The sequence below is a fragment of the Cygnus atratus genome, chromosome 8 (assembly GCF_013377495.2).
Source record: "Cygnus atratus isolate AKBS03 ecotype Queensland, Australia chromosome 8, CAtr_DNAZoo_HiC_assembly, whole genome shotgun sequence".
Lineage (NCBI taxonomy): Eukaryota > Metazoa > Chordata > Aves > Anseriformes > Anatidae > Cygnus > Cygnus atratus.
The window spans coordinates 11047175-11064963 of record NC_066369.1 but is presented as its reverse complement, the minus strand read 5'-3'; the positions used below and the strand labels follow the sequence as shown (position 1 = coordinate 11064963).

Below are 17789 nucleotides of genomic sequence, written 5' to 3'. Positions count from 1 at the left end.
TATGTATACACAGCAACATATTGCTCCTCCAGAACGGGCGGGCGGTAGATGGAGCCTCTGGGCAGAATATGAATGCCTTGATTTCCTAACCCCCTGAGCAGCGCCGAAGAGGGCCACGAGGACCAGCCAGTGGAGATTGAGATATAATTGCTTGCCTAGAGCAGTAACATATTTCCGTACACCAGCTGAATACCAATGAGGACAGAAGGAAGGAAGGTATCAAACAGAATTGCAGGCAGGAGGAAAAAGAAGAGAAGTTATTAAAGGAAGGGACTCAAAGGCCAAGGATGAAGACAATAGGCTTGTTCTGATGAGAGTGTTTTACCAGGGAGTGATCTGTTTTTGTAATGAAGTTTTTCAGGAGCTGAATGCAGTGCAGAACTGGTGGGTGAGAAAACAGGCAAGAGCCAGGGGCATGCAGCGTCACCACAGATGCCAGTGGAAAGACGGGCTGAGAAAGGGAGCTGGAGCCAGGATAGCCTAACTGGAAGCAACCACGTCCTTTTGAGTTTGGTGAAGTTGATGCTGCAAGATTTCTTACTTGGGACTTTTTCTTCCTGGCACTCCTCTTTTCGGGAATTGCACACAGTCACTTGTCAGGCAATTTAGGCTTAAGCTGCATGAATGTTTTTAATCACCTTCCTAGCTGGCAATTTAGCGTACGGTTTTGTTAGCTCTGGTTACGCACACTTTGCCCCTTACATACTTCGAGATGATGTTCTGGGGCCAGACCATCCCCTCCATGAGCAGAGAGCAGGAAAACACCAAGGAGCATCCCAGCGATGTGTGGCTGTCCTTCAGCACTGCAGGGCATGGCCGTGGATGGTACTGCCAGCACTGCCTTCCACATCTCTCTGAAGGTGTGCAGCTTCAGTTTATTTTAATTCTGTCCTTAAAAAACAAACAAACAAAAACCACAAACCAGCAGGAGCCAAGCTTCAAGCCTAAGCTGCCTGTAGGAAGTATGAAGCCTCCGGGGTAGTTTGGAGCATTTTAGATGCTTTAAAGCACTTAACCCCTTAACTGCCTCTCTGAATTATTGTTTAGGATCTGGTAGGGGAACTGAACATGGAGATCTAATGAGCTAAAAATAACGGAGGAAAGCACAGCCTTAGTGTCTGAGTCACAGAACATGGGCATCTGCCTTTTCTTTCTTATGAAATGACGTAGGGGAGGCTTTGGAGGAGCTGATGGGGGAGGATGAAATCTTGCAGTAGAGCCCTAATTGCTAAGCCTCAGCCTGAGTCCTGTTTTGTGGGCAACTGCTCTTTGAGAAGGAACAGGAGAGGAGGTTTTAGCAGCAGCATTTACGTAGCTGAGCATCGGAGCCCGTGCGGCACACGACGTCCGTACGGCGCTCTGCAGCAGCAGGGTTGGGCAGCGGGGTCGGACCGAGCTGCAGGGAGAGGAGGGCTGCAGTGCAAACACTTCTGGCCTTGCACGAAAGCAGGAAGGCTGGTCAAAGCTGTAAAGCTGAAGTGAACCTCTCGTCCTTTTCCTCTGCCGATTTGAAGCTTGGCTGCAGATAGGCTTTGCTGCATAAGTGGTTTTAATAGGTTTGCTTTAGGGGATGTGTTTTGCAAAGGGAATGTGTGTGTGTATTTGACCTATATCCTGCACGTCGTGTCCAGGGAGCCTGAAAGGCATAATGGGAAGAATGTGCTCTTACACGATGCCTCTCATTTTCACCTCCATTAATTTTATCGGTTTGCTGCAGCACGTTTATATCACAGTTGTTAAAAAACAGAAAGAGGAGAGAGCAAATTGCCCTGTTGCTCTGTGTGAGATTGGCTTCAGGGATTTTCTTGGTTTAAAGCCACGTATGTGGAAAACAACGCTGTCAGTATGGCATCGGTTTTGTACTGGAAACATTATTGGCTTTTTTTTTGTATTGGAAGTGCTGCTGGCTTTGTTAGAAGGAATCGGAGGACAGGCAATCTCAAGCTGCTGCGCAGAAAAGACTGCTAACGGCACAGAGATGCCAAGTGTCTCAGCCTGGCGAAGCATCGTAATCTTCTGTTTGTATGAACTTTATGACCCAGATTTGCTAAGTGAAAGCAAACAGAATGATCAGATCTGTTTGTTTTTTGCCCAGCTGACTGATGTAAGGAAATGTAGCTGAATTGAGAGAGCAGCGCAGCCTTTTCAGGTGGCAGCAGGGAGCAGCTTATTTACAAAAACGTATCCACAGGTGAACAAACCTTGGTCCCCCTGTCCTGTGTCACACAAGACAGAGCTCTGTAAGGATATTCAGAACTCTTTGTGATTTGTACGTACACGTATTGCTTTCTTTTTGCTTATTTTCCCTGTCACCACAACCTCTGAAATAGCTAGTGGAATTCCTGTCCTGTCCATCTTCTTTCAGGCTGTTAGAGCATTAATTTACTGTTCGCATTTGTGCAAAGTCAAATACACGCTAACAAAACCCTTCTAACTGAGCATTGCCTCGTTGCTTTATCCTTTGTACAGGCCCGTGTCCTTTGTGAAACACGGCCCTCAGCTTCCACCTGCTGTTCAGAGTTAGAATGACAGGTCTGCCACAAGTTGCAAGGAAATGAAGATGTTAATGCACATTTCAATTCCAAGTGCAAAATGTTGAATGAGTTTAAAGCGCAATTTAAATTACAGTGTAAATCTGGTCCTGGTAAGGCTTTCAGTTGGTTTCAGGTGGGCTAGCCTGGTTTTCTCAGAAGGTGAATAAAAGGGGTGTTACTTTCCCTGGTGGAGTCAGCCAATTTATGACTGTTTTAAGAAGCAATCTGCTTTAAGATGTACAGAAATGTGCTGTTCTTCTCTTTTGCAGCTAAAAACCACAGTGACACCCAAGTGTTCTTCTACCTGTGGATTATCTTCTATTTCATCAGCTCTTGCTATACGCTCATTTGGGACCTGAAGATGGACTGGGGTCTCTTTGACAAAAATGCTGGTGAAAATACCTTTCTCCGAGAAGGAATTGTCTACCCACAGAAAGTGCGTATACGGCCTGCTCTCCTGCTAGAGAAAGCCTTTAGCCTTTTAACAAAACCTGGGCATAGAGCATGTTGCAGTTGGCTACCTCATGCTTCCTGAATGCTGTGCACCAGGGTTTTCTAGCAGCAGAGTTCATTACTTCAAAGCGATCGTTTCACACCGTTCACGTTTCTGGTGGTTGAGACAGTTTCTCTGTCTTTATGCTGCCTCTGTAACAAGATAGTTGTGTCTGCAATTAGAAGCTATGCAAATGTAAACCAACTTTCAAGCAGCTCTTACCACAGCTGTACAAAGCTTTTGCATAGACCACTGGCTGGTTTTGTTGCTGAATTGCAGGTGCTGTTCAGTGGTGCTTTCCAAGGCCACCGTAAACGGCCCGTGAAACTCACTTTTACCCATATTCTGTCATGTTTCTTCCAAGTTTAATAAAGGCACATGAGTATGTGGAAAATGCTGAGGGTTTGCAGCAAAATTTAACTTTACTTGAGTCTTTTGTCCGGGAACGAAAAGTGTAGGAAGTGCAATAAGCGTTATTGTATCATTCCTGTAGGTATTCAGCAAGCAGTGTAGGATGTAATTCCTGTCTACGTGAAAGCTACAAAGTTGATTTAGAAGTTTAAGCACGCAGGCCTGCCTCTTTCTGAAGGCCTGAATAGATCAGTCTTCTGTGCAGACCATGCTAGATGACCTGTCCTGTTTGTCTGTCCTGTTCTTCAGGCATACTACTATTGTGCCATTGTAGAGGACGTGATCCTGCGTTTTGCGTGGACCATCCAGATCTCCCTCACCTCCATGCAAATCTTTCCGTATGCTGGGGACATCATTTCTACTGTTTTTGCCCCACTTGAGGTTTTCAGGTAAGGCTGCTTGACTCAACAGTTTGTTTCTATTTTTTATTATTTGTATAATGCCAGCACAGTGGGCAGTATTGTGCTCATGTATATGGAAGATACACGTCCTTAAAACTGAAGATAAAGTCTTACAGGAACATTTAATCTGAACAGGGTGCTGAGCCAAGGAAGCTGTACAGGGCTCTGCAGGAATTTGTGGCTGGGTCCTTCTCACTGCATTTGTCATTTAATCTGAACCTAGACCTAATTTAGAGGGTTTTGCTATTAATAAATTTCTCCTTAAAATTATGTTATTGGCAGAAGCATTTGAAATTTCACCTGATTTTACGTTTACAATTATTCTCAAATTCCTGCTTCTTTTCCAAACACTAATGTGGATCATTGGTTTGGACCCTGCAAGGTTTCAGGGCTCTACGCACTCTTACTCTAGCTGGAGACCCCCACAGCTTCTTGAGATGAATTTAAAAAAAAAATTGAAGCTGAACCTCACTCATGTATGTGGCAGAGGTTGCCATATATTTTTCCTTTCACTTGTAATGCCTGCTGCCTCCATGCTCTCTGGACCAGGGTTGTCATCGTTAGGACAATGAATGAGCCTGCCAGATCTGTTGTTCTCCGGGGAGCTGGGAAGATGTTGGAGCAGGTGCTGCTGTTAGTCATTTGCTGTTTGTCGGTACTCCAGGCACGTTCCCAGAGGCACTTTGTGATCAGTGACAGCGGTCAGTGCTGTGTATCAGTGCTATCTGGGTGCGTGGATCAGTGCTTCGACAAACACGGGCGATGCCCGTACGAGTGGGACTGCAGTGACAAATTTCACTTTTTCTCCCTGCAGGCGGTTTGTGTGGAACTTCTTCCGTCTGGAGAACGAGCACCTGAACAACTGTGGGGAGTTCCGTGCCGTGAGGGACATCTCCGTGGCACCGCTCAACGCCGATGACCTGACGCTCTTGGATCAGATGATGGACCAGGAAGATGGTGTACGAAATCGCCGTAAGAACAAACAGTGGAAGCGCAGCCAGAGCATATCCTTGCGCAGACCTCGTCTTGCTTCACAGTACGTTTCTCCTTTCCTCCAGCACAACAAACCAAATCATGTTGGAGCTGTTGCTTTGTGGCCGTTTATCGACCGGGTAATCATGCTAAGACCTCAGCTGAAGCAGTCCTTCAAAGGGTGGACAGGTCTGATTAGTAAATGAATATGCTTCTGCTGGAGGGTTGATCCATCTTTTACACTGTCTTTGGGTTCTGTTAAACCACTGGAAAAGGCAGTTCTGTTTACAGAACTCCCCTCCTGCAAAAATAACCTGTAACAGTTGCCAGAGGTGATAAATCCAGACCTGGGAGACAGGTTCTCTTCAATCAGCCATTTCCAGGCTTCAGACCACCCTGAGATTTCAGTTACCCTTCGGTTAAGATTTCACATGTGAGATCTCAGACCCCTTCCTCTCCCAAATCCAAACCCATGAAATTTTTCTTTCCACCCCTCATTCTTATACCCTACACATTTCCTCATCTTGCACCCCAGCCCCTGAACCTTTTGGCTGCGCATCTTCTTCGCTGCAGCGCCTGTGCTCTCAGCATCACAGGATGCTCCGGTGTCCAGCCATTGCTTCTTCCCCTGCAGCATGACTCCAAAGCCCTGCCCCGTGGCTGAGAGGCAAGCTTGGGCTCTCCAGGAATGAGGGAGCACAGCATGCAAGGAGCATTGTGTAGTCACTGCAGAGGGACAGTTGGGATGTATTTATAAGGCCCTTCTATTCTTAGGGAGAATGGCAGTGGGTGAAGCAATTCCAGTAGCCTGCTTACCCCCTGTCTGTGTAAGAGATTTTCAGGTGCACTGCTCTTTTGTTGTCTGTGTGTAGAAAAGGGAATTTCTCCTCCCCAGCGAGTGTTTTCTCTGTTTGTTTTTTTCCAGGTCCAAGGCTTCTGACACTAAGGTATTGATAGAGGACCTAGCGAAAGAAGTGAACACATGAAATGGCCACGGTCTTTTATTCCGCATCCTTTGTTTTCTCATTCTGCTCCCCTCTTCCCCAAGTAACCCAGTCTCTGGTACAGTTCCAGCTGAAAACAGGAGAAAACACTGAACACGTTTTCCGAGCTCTTCCAGACCAGATCCTATGGACTCCAACAAGCTCACTGTGTTTCATTTCTTTTCTTCTGGGTTAATTTTGATGTTCTATTTTAAAAATAAAATATTTTACTTTCTTTTGCCAATAAAAAGGACAGTTCAGGAAAGAAGGATTGTTTACAGTCTCAACAAGGACATACAAACCTGTCTGGATAAAGAAGCATCATAGGGACTCCCTCATGGGACAGTGCCGAGAACACCCTCGGTTTCTGCTTGGCCCGGTTTTGACTGGTTGAAACCGGACTTAAGTTTTTAAATCTGATTTTTTTTTTTTTTCTTCATATCCAGCGCTGAGGCACTGGCTGCACTTGCAGGGAAAGTGCACTTAGAGCAGTATCTTCATTCATGAAGCTACTTTTTAATTTGATGTAACTTTTCTTATAAGTTTTTGGAAATATGATGTATCTGTTGCGTATAGTTTTCACATTATTTATGAAACCTAACAACCATATGAGAGTGATTCTGAGTCCTGTGCAATGAAGGTTGTAACAGTAAAACGAAGCCGGGAATGTCGATCTAGATCTCTAGGGTTGTGGGGTTATGCTCTGCACGTACCCCTCTCGCGAGACAACTTGCACCTGTTTACCTTTTATCTCTTTCTTTCTTTCTTTTCAATTTTATTTTAAGCCAAAGTTTCTCTTTCTGACTTTTAGTTGCTGCTACTGCTTCTGGGCATGTCTCTTGTGCCAGTTCAGTGCCGACTTCCCATGCAGCTGTGTGAAAGCAGTGCAAATGATCCTGAGACCCTTTCGAAGGGCGAGTCGGGTCCTACCAATCGTGCAAACAGCTAGGCAGACAAAGGCTTCGGAAATCCGTTGTCCGGATCAAAATCTGTATTTCAAAGCCTTAATAATCGTTAGGTGAGGGCACGATCCACCTGGTGCCAAGCTGGGAGCTTTCCTGCTGTTCTCCCGCAGGGGGCTCGAGCTGGCTGTGGTTGGGGAGCACAGAAGGGTCTCCGTGGTGCCTCCTGATGGGGATGCAGAGCAAAGGTCCCCTTGTGGCTGCTGTTCTGCCCGACGTGGCAAAAAGCCCGTCGGGCACTCTCCCGGCACAACACAGCTTGGCTGTTCCTCCTGCCTCTCGCCTGCTCTCCGTAACCTAGTTTAGGAAGCGTGATGCTATCAAGCAGGCTCAGGTGAGGGGCATCCGCCTTGCTGAGCAGCTCACGATGCTGACGTGGTAGCCTTGTTGGTCTCCTCCCGTAGAGAAGGAAGCAGACGGGTGGCTGGCTCCCGGGCAGCTGTGTCCGGCTGTGTGGCTGCTGCTGCAAAGGCGAGGTGGGCCTCTTCGTGTAGGATCCTTGCACTGATGTCTGTCCGTTGGCTTGCGTCCATTTTCGGCGATGGAATTGCAGGAATGCCTGCCTGGCTGCTGTCGTGTTGTTTCCGTTCGCGAGCTGTGAGCGCGGTTTCCCACCTGCCTGCTGGTGCGTTGCGTTTTCTCAGTTTTTGCCTGCTGTGCCTCTCTTGCCCAGAGGAACTGAAGAAGGAAACTTAGTTCATTTCATTTGAAATAGGTTAAAATTAAGTGGTAGTGAACCCGTGACAGAACAAGGCCAACACTGCAGGTCGGTAGCTGCCCGAGACGCGCACTGAGCTTGCCGGGGACGTGCCCGCACCCTGCCATCGGTGCAGTGCGGCGGCCACCTCCGTCTGCTCAGTGCCCCTTGGTGCCCACGAGCTGTTTCCCCTGCCAGCTCCCCTAGGTCCACTACTCCCTGCTCGTAGGCAAGCAGAAACTGAGGTCTAAAGCCCCTTAAAATAGTTTTGCTAACTGGCAGTGGTCGCTGCGCCCGGAGCTCGTGCAGCTGCTGGAGCCCTGCGGAGCTGGGGGCAGCTCACCGGGAGGGCAGCGGCACTGAGGGGAGCGGCCCAGAGCAAGCGAGTGTGGTTACTTCGGTGGTTGTTTTTGTAAAGAAAGCTCGCTGGTAGCTCTGCCTTTCCGAGGGAACGGGAACACGTCGCAGCCTGGCTCCGAGAGGGGATTTGAAGTGCCACCGGGAGCTCCCTGCCTTCCTCAGCGGGGCTGGGGAGAGCCGGGCACGTTGGGGGCCCCCTGGTCCTAACCTGACGGGGAGCTGCGAGTTGCAAGCAATTGTGTTTTTACTCTGTGGTTTATCAAAGCAAGAATCCATCTGTCCGTCTGCTGCTCGGGCCTGTCTCCTTCCTGGCTCTCTCCCTTCCCATTTTTTTTTTTCTGTCTTTGCTGCCAGGAGAAATAAGCAAAAGGGGAGGCGGCGTGCCACAGCTGGCAAACGTTTTCTCTTGAAATACAACGCCGTCCCTTTTGGCAGGGAGGATGCTCTCTGGGGACAGCAGCATGGCTTTTAAAGGACCCTGTCTCCCCGGCGCGTGTTCCCGACCTACCGGAGACTTCTGAGAAACACAGGGCGCGGATTCCTTCCGAGGGTCGGTGCTAGAACCCGGGCGGCCCCGTGTCTCTGCAAACATCTGGCCAGCAGAGCGAGGCAGATGTGGAGAGGAAATGGTGCCGGGCTCCTTGAGCAAGGGGAGCGGGTGGCCGAGTTTTGTGAGTGGGCTCTGGTGGAACTGAAAGGGGGACTCGAAAACACTGCTGGGGGGAGAAAAGCAGGGGAGCAATCTAGAAACGACTGGGGAGCAGAATAAGGAGCTGGGCTTTTTAAGCTGGTACTTTAGATGCTGGGATGTGGCCGAAGGCTGCTCTCAAGTTGTGATGGTACGGCTGGGGCACCTCGGTGGTCTTGAGGTCTTCCCCTTGCCTTCGTGGCCTAAGGCTTGCCAGGGGCCGTGGTTGTGCGTGGCTCTGAGGATGGCAGGAAGCCTCTTCCAGCTGCTGGAGCCCTTGGGGATGGTCCCACCGAAGGGGAGGTGATGCTGCAGTGTGGGCGGTGGTTTTTGGGGATTCCCTCTGAACTCCTTTCTCTTTGCTCCCTGTTGCTTTCCATCCCATCCGCCCTTTCAGGGATCCGTGGCTTGCAGGGGGTGAGGAGTTCGGGGTCGCAGGTTGGGATTTGCAGCCTCCGGGGTTTCTCAGCTACCTGGAGCTCCCCGGTGCCCCCTTCGGCTCTGGCCCCCCTGCGTGGCTTTGGCCACGGGGAGGAAGTCCCAGGTGGAGCAGTTCGATCCGCTCTTGGTAGGAAGTGGCCGCTGGTACCTCCCTGGCGAATCCTCCTTGTCCTGACCTTCACAGCTGCTTTCCGGGGGGCCCGAGGAGCAGGGCTCCCTCTGCTCGGAGGAGAGGCAGGCGATGCAGGCCCGGGTCAGGTCGGGAGGAGAAAACCCCTGGGGTTTTCACCGCAGGTGTCCCAGGGAGCGATGGAAGCCGTGCTTGGCGCTTTGCCTCCAACACCCGAGGGAACGCGGCCGCCTCCCAGCGGCACGAAGCCAGCCCCGGTCCCACCTCACCTCCACCACCCCATGGGCACGCGTGGCTGGGGGTGAGCTGTGCCTCGAGCATTTCCTTGATTTGAGTTTTATTCCAAAGGCCATCGGATCGTTTTTGCTGTGTTGGTCTGAACGATTACTCTATGAAGCCCTGACCTGTAGATGTCCAAAGTAATTATGGAGTGTGATTAGTCCTCTGTGGGTGCTTTCTTTCTTTCCTCCTTTCTCTTTCGCTATCCCCTTCTCCACTCTTCTTTTTGGCTAAGTGGAAAAGGTGAGGACAAAGAAATTGCCGCTTGCTTGGACTCATGATGTATCTGTGACTGCGCTGTTAGCTGTCTCCTCTTTCCTTCCCAAATGGATATCATTTTTGGAGTGTGGAATACCCTTCTTGATAAGTAGGTTTAAAAAAAAAAATGCACAATGTGATACTGTTTCATAGTTTCTAGGTGGTTGTATAAAAGCAAAGTTACTGTGATTGTGTTTTTAAAAGGAAAAAGTGATTGGTTACGAAATCTGTCCTTTTTTTCATTATTACAAGCTCTTTGTTTTCCAACGGTCTGACGGCTCGTGTCTCACCACTCTGTGCGCCCTCCTCGCGCGCCCGCGGGTTCCTCGCCTGCCCTCGCTTCATCCTCGCGCAGGGATTTGGAGCCCTGGGGCTCGCTTTCGGCCCCGAGGAGATTTTCAGGGCAGGGCTGGCAGGGATGTGGAGCCCTGGGGCTCGCTTTTGGCCCCAGGAGATTTGCAGGGCAGGGCCGCTGGCGGAAATTGAAATGCCCTGGGCAGGCGGGCGGGCAGCGGGGACGTTTTAAGAAGATAACCGCGATTTCTCGCCGCTCGTGCTGGCGGGAGCCGGGAGGATTAAAACAATTTCATAATCCTGCCCATTTCCTTTTGATCGGGATTATGAAACCAATCAGAAATATCAAAAGCCGCAGCTTAAAGCGGTGGCCCGGGAGCGGGGCCGGGACGCCCATGGACCCCACAGCTCCCCTTGGTCCCCGTGGGGCCGGCGGCCCCGCTGCCTCCAGGTAAGCGGTGCCCCCGGGGCTGGCTCCTGCCCCAGCCAGGGTGGGTTTTTGGGGGGTCTCTGGGATGGGGATGGGGTTTTGGTGCTCCAGCACGGAGGGTGAGCCCTCTTGGGGTGCAAGCTGGCTTTTGGGGTGCTAATACGTGGCTGCAGCTCGCCGCGGGGCCAGGGTAGGATTTGGCCTCGGAGCACATCCACAAAGGAGCGATGCTCGCAGGGGATGCTCCAACACCGCGGGGTTTGGTGGCCTTCAGCCCGCTGGCAGAGAAGGCACCCGGGGGATGGGGGTGCGGAGCATCCCAGCCCTCCGCTCGCCTCCCAGGCTGGACAAACAAAGGACGAGGTTCCCGGGCCTTGGCACGGGGTGTGGGTGTAGGGTTTCTCCTCCCTGTGGGGCCACCACGTCCCCAAGGGCTGTGGGTGGCCCCGTGGCCGCTCCGGGCTTGGCGTCACCCTTTGGGACCATCGGTTATCCGGGGAAGGGCTCCGGCAGCTGGGGCTGTGCAGGGCTTGGCTGGGAGCCCCGGCATGGAGGAGGAGGAGGAGGAGGAGGAGGAGGAGGAGGCCCAGGCGGAGGCAGGGCCGGCCAAGCAGCGGAGCTGGGGCTGGGCTGAAGGGGCCGGGATTTGCTGGTTTGCCTTTCTTTTTTTTTTTTTCCTTTTTTTTTTTTTTTTTTAATTTCCTCCCCTGCTTCCTTCCCCTCTTCCGCCTTCTCCTCCCTCTATCCCGGCCCTCTCCTGATGCTCGGGGGTAAGCCCGGCCCTCGCCTCCCGCTGCCGCCGCTCTGCGGGGACCCCGCACACCCCGTCCCCTCTGCTCCCCGTGCCCGGGGGGTGGCAGCGGGGTCCGGCTCACCCAGGGGACACAGGGAGCCCCGGGGGGGTCCCGTGGCCATGCTGGGGGCTTGGCCTGGGGGGCGCAGGGGGGGGCGGCAGCACCCGGGGGCCGCTGGGATCACAAGGCCAAGAGGTGCGAGCCTGGGGGCTGCGGGGGCACGGCGAGCTGCGGGCTGCGGCTGCTGCCGCACTGCTGGCGCCTTCGGCAAGGTGCTGCTTGTGTGGGATTTCTGCTGCGGGGGCTTTGGGGCTCCGGTGGGGCTCAGAAAGTGCTGCTTCCCTGCCTGGCATCGTGTTTGGGTGATGGTGTTCCCCTGCGCGCCTCCCCGGGGCCGTAGCCTCGCTTCCGCTCCGTTTCGGATGCAGAGATGTGCCGGGGCACGTGTGCATGCCCTGGCTGCATTCTCACGCGCTTTCTCCCCACAGGGCACATGGAGGGGGGCCGGCGCCTTGAGCCGGGGCGAGCCCCACGGCCCCCGGCATCACCGGAGCGCCCCGAGCCCCCCCGGGGCCCCCACGCCGTCCTGGAGAGCAAGGTGAAGGCGCTGAAGGAGAAGCGGGGCGCTGGCCGGCCGGGGGCCCCCACGACCACCACCAGCGCTCCCCCCGAGCGCCCCTCGCCCAAAAAGCCCCGGCCCCGCAGGGGGAAGCCCGGGATGGACGCGGCGGTGGCGGAGCCACGGGCTCAGCTCCGCACCTACCTGACGGACGGGCTGCTGGACGCCGGGGAGCCCCCGGAGCCCCCCCACGGCACCCAGGGGACACGGAGGGTGCCGGGGGGGAGCCAGCAGCACCCCAAGGAGGGGTCCCGGGGCGGTGCCCCCCCAGCAGCGGATGGCGGTGGGGCGGTGGCAGGCTGGGAGCCGCTCTCCTTGGCCGAGCGGGTGGAGAGGAACCGGCGGCTGCTGCAGGAGGTGCTGGGTCTGGCGGCGGCCGGCTCGGCGCACGGTGAGTGCCGGGGCTCAGGGAGGGATCGGATCCTCCTCGACGCCTCTGTGGAGGCAGTGGGAGGCCGTGGGGCTGGCTTCGAGCAGGCTGGGGCGCATGCTCCTGGCCCTCATGCAGGCATCGGGGCCAGCGGGGGGAAATTGCCCCGATAAAAGCAGGGCTGAGGGACCCCTGCCCCAATTCCTCAGGTTTTTGAGGTTTTTAGGTTCTTCCCTGTGCAAGGCAGTGCCAGAAAAGGGAATTCATTTCTCCTTCCAAAGCGCACGCCTTAACGGTCTCCATCCCTGCCAATGCGCCCTGCACGGGGCTGCCCCGGGTCCTGAAATGGTTCCCTGGGCTCTCGGGAGCTGAAATTCGGAGAATTGTCCCCCAGAACGGGGTGCTCACCTCAGGGGGCTGGGGGTTAGTAAGGGGCTGGGGGCTCTGACTGACACCTTTCCCTCTCCTCCCAACCCAGAGGTGCTGGCGAGCGATGGGGACTGGGACTCGGGGGTCTCGCTGCAGGACGCCGAGGGCTGCAGGTGGGTCGGCCCCAAAGGCTTCACCTGGGGGTGAACAGAAGGTGCTGGGGGGGGGGGAAACTGGGGGCCCCGCGGTGCATCAGGGAGCTTGGTGAAACATGGGGCTTGGTTTGGGTTTTGGGTGGTCCTGTGGGGATCCAGGAGCTGGATTTGATCCTCGTGAGTCCCTTCCAGCTTGGGGGATTTCAGCGTTGTGCGGCGCTGGGTGCGAGGCCGGTGGCAGTGTGGTGCTGGGTGCTTGGGGTCCTGCAGGGGAGGAGAGGGGAGCGGGGCAGAAATTTGCCGCAGGTGCTTAGGAGCTTAGAGGAGGCAGGAGCACGTAATCTTGTTGGCCTAATGATAAACCCTGGCGTTGTGGGCTAAAAATACGGGGAGGGATGGGCAGGTGAGCTGGGCTGGGGGGGCAGTGCTGGGGGGGCTGTGCTGGGCCGGGGGGAGAGGCTGGATGGGGGCAGCAGTTTGGGGTGAAAACACGCCTCTATGGCAATTATCAAATTTCCAGCACTCTGGCAGCTGAAGCTTGGTGGGTGCAAGGCTGAGAGCTGGGGATGCCCATGGGGGCAGCCAAAACAGGGGGTGAAGGGGATCGGACCCCCCCCCCCCAGCTTGGAATGAGGGGGGATTCCCAAGGGCCGCTGTGCTCCTGCCTCGAATAGGTTAACGCCGGGTTCCCCGAAGTGACAGCCCGAGCTGATTATTTTAATCGGGGGGATTAGGGCCATGGCCAACGGCAGGGGCAGCGCGGGAGCGGGGCCATGCCCTCGGGGAGCTGCGGGTCCCCCCCCGGGGCAGGGAAGCCCCCGGTGCACAGCGGGAGGGGAGCAGGGCCGGGGGCATCATCCCAAACCTGCCGGGCTGGGGCTGGGGATGCGCCTGCCTCAGTTTCCCCACACACCTCTGGGATGCCCCTGGTGCGGCTCCAGCACCCCGGGGTTGGTGCTGAGCCCCCCCAGATGGCTGCTGTCACGGGTGCAGCAGCGCTGGGGGCTGCCCGCAGGGGTGTCCCCTGCAATGGGAGGCTGGGCCCTGGTTCCTCCCTGCGGAGCTGCGTCGTCACGGCTAAACCACTTCTAATCCCTGTTATTTTTCGCTAATTCCCCCCGCTGCCCCCCCACCCCCCAGGGCCTTTGTTCCCGGGCAGGAGCTCGAGCTGAGCCCGCGCCATGAGCAGGCCAAGCAGCTGCTGCAGCGCGCCCGCATGAAGGCTCGCACGAACCCGCTGCGCGCCAGCCACGACCTCCTCCTCCTCCCCGCCGCCCCGCGCCCCAGGTGAGTCCCAAATCTGTGATAGCGGGGTGTTGCACGTGGATTTAGCACGTAAAACCCGCAGGCGTGCTTGCGAAGAGTGCACGTGCAGGGCCAGGGTCCCACCGACTGCACCCTGTCCTCCCTGCCCCAGGAGCACCCCCCCCTTGGCCACCTGTCCAATCTTTGCTGCAGGATATTTTTGGGGTGATTCGTGGTTGTTTTAAGGCACTGCGGAGGCACTGTTTGTGCAGGAGAGTTGAGTTTCCCGGCTGGCACGCACTGCCTCCCCGGTGGAGGCTCGGTGCCGGAGGGCGGTGAGGAGGCCGTGTGTGGGGTCACCGCGTTCGGTGCTGGTTAACCACGCGCCTCGTCCCGCGGGAGAGCTGAGCGAGGCCGAGGAGTTGCGCCGGGCAGCCCCGGCAGCTCGCCCACCCGCCCGTCTGTCCCCGCAGCAGGGAGCCCAGCGGGACGCCGAGGCCGAGCTTCGCCCCGCGGGAGGGCGAGGGGCCGGCGGGCGGGAGCCTGAGCGACTCGTCCAGCGGGGAGTCCAGCTGCGGGCCCCGGCGGCCGCGGGGACCCTCCCCGTCCCGCGTGCGCTTCGAGGACGAGTCCGCCCGCGACGCCGAGGTGCGCTACCTGGAGCGCCTGCGGCACCGGCGGCCGCTGGGCTCGGCGCTGGAGCGTGCCGGCAGCGAAGCCCGTGGGCAGCCAGGGGATGGAGCCGGCCCCGCAAAAGCCCGGGGCGGTGACGTCCCCACCGGGGGCAAGTGCCGAGCCTGTGGCTCTCTCCTCGGTGCCGCCGAGCCAGCCGAAAGCAGCCCCGTGGCTCGTGGACGGGAGCATGGAGGGCCTGGAGCTGCCCAGGCAGAGCCCAAATCCCGGCCCCTGGGTCCCGGGGGGTCCCCGCTTTGGATCCTGCCCTCCCGGCAGCGCATCCACACCGAGAAGATCAAGGAGACCTACATCGGGGATGTCCACCGCACCGACGAGGTGGACTCGGCGCTGGAGAGCACCGACACCTCCGACAGCTGCCGCACGGACAGCGAGGAGGTGGGACCCCGCAGCCCCCACCTGCGGGCTCACCGGGACCCCCGGGCTCGTGGCCACCGGGCCCCCCGGGCCCCAGCGCAGAAGGAGGCGCGGGCTGGCAAGGGGGTGAGCGTGGCCAGCAGCCCCCGGGCTGGGGCTGTGGGCTCGGGGGCACCTTGCCCCTCACCCTCTGGCAGCCGGGATGGGGGGGACCCCAATGAGGCACCGGGCAGCGGCGAGCCCCCAGCCCCCTCCTCGCAGCCAGCGGGGGGTTCCCGTGTCCCTGCGCCCCCCGTCACTGGCGTCACCAGCACCAGAAAAGCCTGCTCCCAGGTGCCTTGCAGGAAAAACCTCACCAGCAGCCGCCGGTGCCTGGAGCCCGATGCTGGGGGCGCTTCCCCCAAACCCGAGGGCGCGGGGCAGCGGCGGGGTCCCTGCAGCCCCATCTGGCTCCCGGGGAGCCCCCTCCGTGCCTTGTCCACCAACAACTGCAACAACACCCGCGGGCAGGACAGCCCGGGGACAGGAGGAGGTAAGAGCTGGGGGCAGGGGGTGCTGGGGTGTCTGGTGGGTTTGGGGACCCAACATCGCGCTGTGGTTGCAGGGGCACCGACACAGCCTGGGTCTGAACCCTCTGGGGATGCTGCCGGGACACCCAGGGTGCAGCAGGACGGGAGCACAGCACCTGGGTGAGTGGTGAGCATGCCTGGCACTGGGTGCGAGGCAGTGGGTACTTTGCCGCACCTCCCCAAAATCACATTGTGGGCTGTGTGTGACTGTTCTGGGGACAAGCCGCTGCTAAACACCGTGGGGCATCATCCCCATCCCTGCAGGGAGCCGGCGCGGGCGGTGAGCCGCAAGGGCAGCGGCGCCTCGGCGTCCTCGGGGCTGAAGAAGCTCCTGAGCAGCCTGAGCCAGAGCACCAAGCAGCGCCTGGGCCGCTTCCACTGCTACAGCATGGAGCAGCTCCCGGCCCCCAGCAGCAGCCCCGGCATGAAGAAATCGCCCTCGCTGCAGTCCCTGGTGAGCCAAAATGCTGTGTGTGTGTGTGGGGGGGGGCGTTGGGGACTGCAACAGAGCGGGGCTGGGGGAGCTGGGGTTTTGTTGCCTTTGGGAGAGCACAGGGGTGCTCACACGTCTTGGGTCCCATGGGTGCGAAATGCCGAGAGGCAAATGGGAAATGGTGGGTGGGAAAGGGGTGGAGGAGCAGGTTTGGGAGGGCAGATGGGGTAATTCAGCTTGGGGAATGGCTTGTGTTTCCCACCTCACCCTGGCAGTTGTCCTGGTGTGGCGAGGGGCTCAAACCGCGGTGATTTGGGAGGGCTCTGGTGCTGTTGGGGTGCCGGTGCCGCACGTCTCAGCCGGGCACGCCTCACTAGGTGTCACCCTTCTGCCAGCCCCGAAAAGCCACCTCTGCCCAGAGCCTGCACGCCCTCCTGGGCAAGGCGCCCCGCGCCAGCGCATACCTCCTGCCCCAGCCGGGGCCCAGGGACAGGTAGGACGGGGACAGGGCTGTCACCGTGCTCGGCCTGCGCTTGGCCGCGGTGCCCCGGGGTCTCCGCTCACCCCTCTCCCCGCAGGACGGGGGCCTCGGGGCCGCGGCGCTCGCTCAGCGTGGAGGACATCGGCACGCCCGACCTGCCGCGCACGGTGGGGCGCGTGGTGGAGGTGTTCCCCGACGGCACCAGCCAGCTGGAGCTGCAGCGGCCCCCGCACGGCTCCTTCGGCTTCCGCCTCACCTCCGGGCACGGCCGGCCCGACACAGGTACCGTGGGGCTGTCCCAGTTGTGCAAAAATCACGTGTTGTTTTTTATTTATTTATTTATTTATTATTATTATTTTGGTTAAATTGTGTTTGTGAGCTGAGCCGTGCCAGCTCGGGGCTCACCTGCCCCTGCCTCCGTCCGCAGGCGTCTACGTGCAGGAGATGTCGGACGCCGGCACGGCCAAGCTGTACGCGGGGCTGCTGGGCGTGGGCGACGAGATCCTGCAGGTCAACGGGGCCGCCGTGTCGGGCCTGGGGCTGGCCCGCATCCGCGAGCTGCTGCTCCGCGCCGACAGCCTGTCCCTCCGCGTGCTCAGGCAGCGCCCGGCCCGCCGGTAGCAGCGGCACGGCTCCCGGGGAGCCCGGCGGGAGGAAGAGGAGAAGGGTGGCCTGCAGGCGTCTCTGGACATTTCCAAAGCCGTGGGTCTCGCCGTGGACCTCACTGACAAAGGGACCGTGAGCGGCCCGGCGATGTGCGGTGCGTGGGTCCCCGGGGGCACGGCAGGACCGAGGGCCTGCCCCAGGGCACCACCAGCGTCCCCAGGAGCTGCCCCCAGGGGGTTCCCTGCCAGAGCTGGAAACCTCCACCCATGGGCTGGTGGGTTTCTTTTTAAATTATTTCAAAGTGAAAAAAAAAAAATCTATGCATATAAATATATATATATATATATTATATACACGTAAAAACGTTAACAATTTTTTTTCCCCTCTGCTGGCAGGTGGCGTGGTTGGGCTGGGGTTATGCGGGCTGAGAGGCCTGGAGGGGACAGGCGGTGGGGGAACATGTCCCAGCCACGTGGGGCTGCCGGTGGGTGCAGGGGGGATGTGGATGCCTTCACGTGGGGCTGAGCCCCCCCCCCCCAGGTGTGCGACCGCAGTGTCCTGGCTGTGGTGTGGCAGCAGGGTGACACGGGAGGTCTCTGGTTGGGCTCTGGGTCTTTGCCGCCTGTTTTCCTGTGGCCTGGTCACTCTAACTCACCTCCATCTGTGTTGCAATGGTGACAGTGCTGGGGTTTGGCTGCCCCCAGAGCTTTCTTTCCAACCCCCTCAGGAGCAAAACGAGCCCCTTCCTTGTGGAGGCCGGGGGGC

At 57.5% G+C, this 17789-nt stretch overlaps 2 protein-coding genes across 2 annotated transcripts in view; both read left to right on the top strand.

Moving 5' to 3' along the window:
• XPR1 (xenotropic and polytropic retrovirus receptor 1) overlaps positions 1-9881 on the top strand; it is a 103846-nt gene extending 93965 nt beyond the window's left edge. Inside the window, exons 12-15 of the mRNA XM_035537974.2 lie at positions 2804-2970; positions 3688-3827; positions 4654-4875; positions 5737-9881. Coding sequence (XP_035393867.1) covers positions 2804-2970; positions 3688-3827; positions 4654-4875; positions 5737-5797 — 590 coding nt within the window. The 3' untranslated portion in view covers positions 5798-9881. The remainder of the gene's footprint in view (positions 1-2803; positions 2971-3687; positions 3828-4653; positions 4876-5736) is intronic.
• Positions 9882-10881: 1000 nt separating this feature from the next.
• On the top strand, positions 10882-17344 carry KIAA1614 (KIAA1614 ortholog). The gene is made up of 10 exons (XM_035537435.2): positions 10882-10957; positions 11616-12137; positions 12595-12658; positions 13781-13927; positions 14359-15467; positions 15540-15624; positions 15769-15958; positions 16315-16430; positions 16516-16700; positions 16846-17344. Exons 1-10 carry the CDS (start codon positions 10882-10884, stop codon positions 17037-17039), a joined length of 2688 nt encoding a protein of 895 aa, XP_035393328.2. The 3' UTR covers positions 17040-17344.
• Positions 17345-17789: the final 445 nt, after the last annotated feature.

Bases quoted from the DNA above. Each gene is read 5' to 3' on its own strand.
- KIAA1614 (XM_035537435.2), top strand. From the start codon at position 10,882: ATGGAGGAGGAGGAGGAGGAGGAGGAGGAGGAGGAGGCCCAGGCGGAG. The intron at 15,959-16,314 runs GTGAGCCAAAAT...ACGCCTCACTAG, and splicing joins CGCCCTCGCTGCAGTCCCTG to GTGTCACCCTTCTGCCAGCC. The intron at 16,431-16,515 runs GTAGGACGGGGA...CTCTCCCCGCAG, and splicing joins CAGCCGGGGCCCAGGGACAG to GACGGGGGCCTCGGGGCCGC.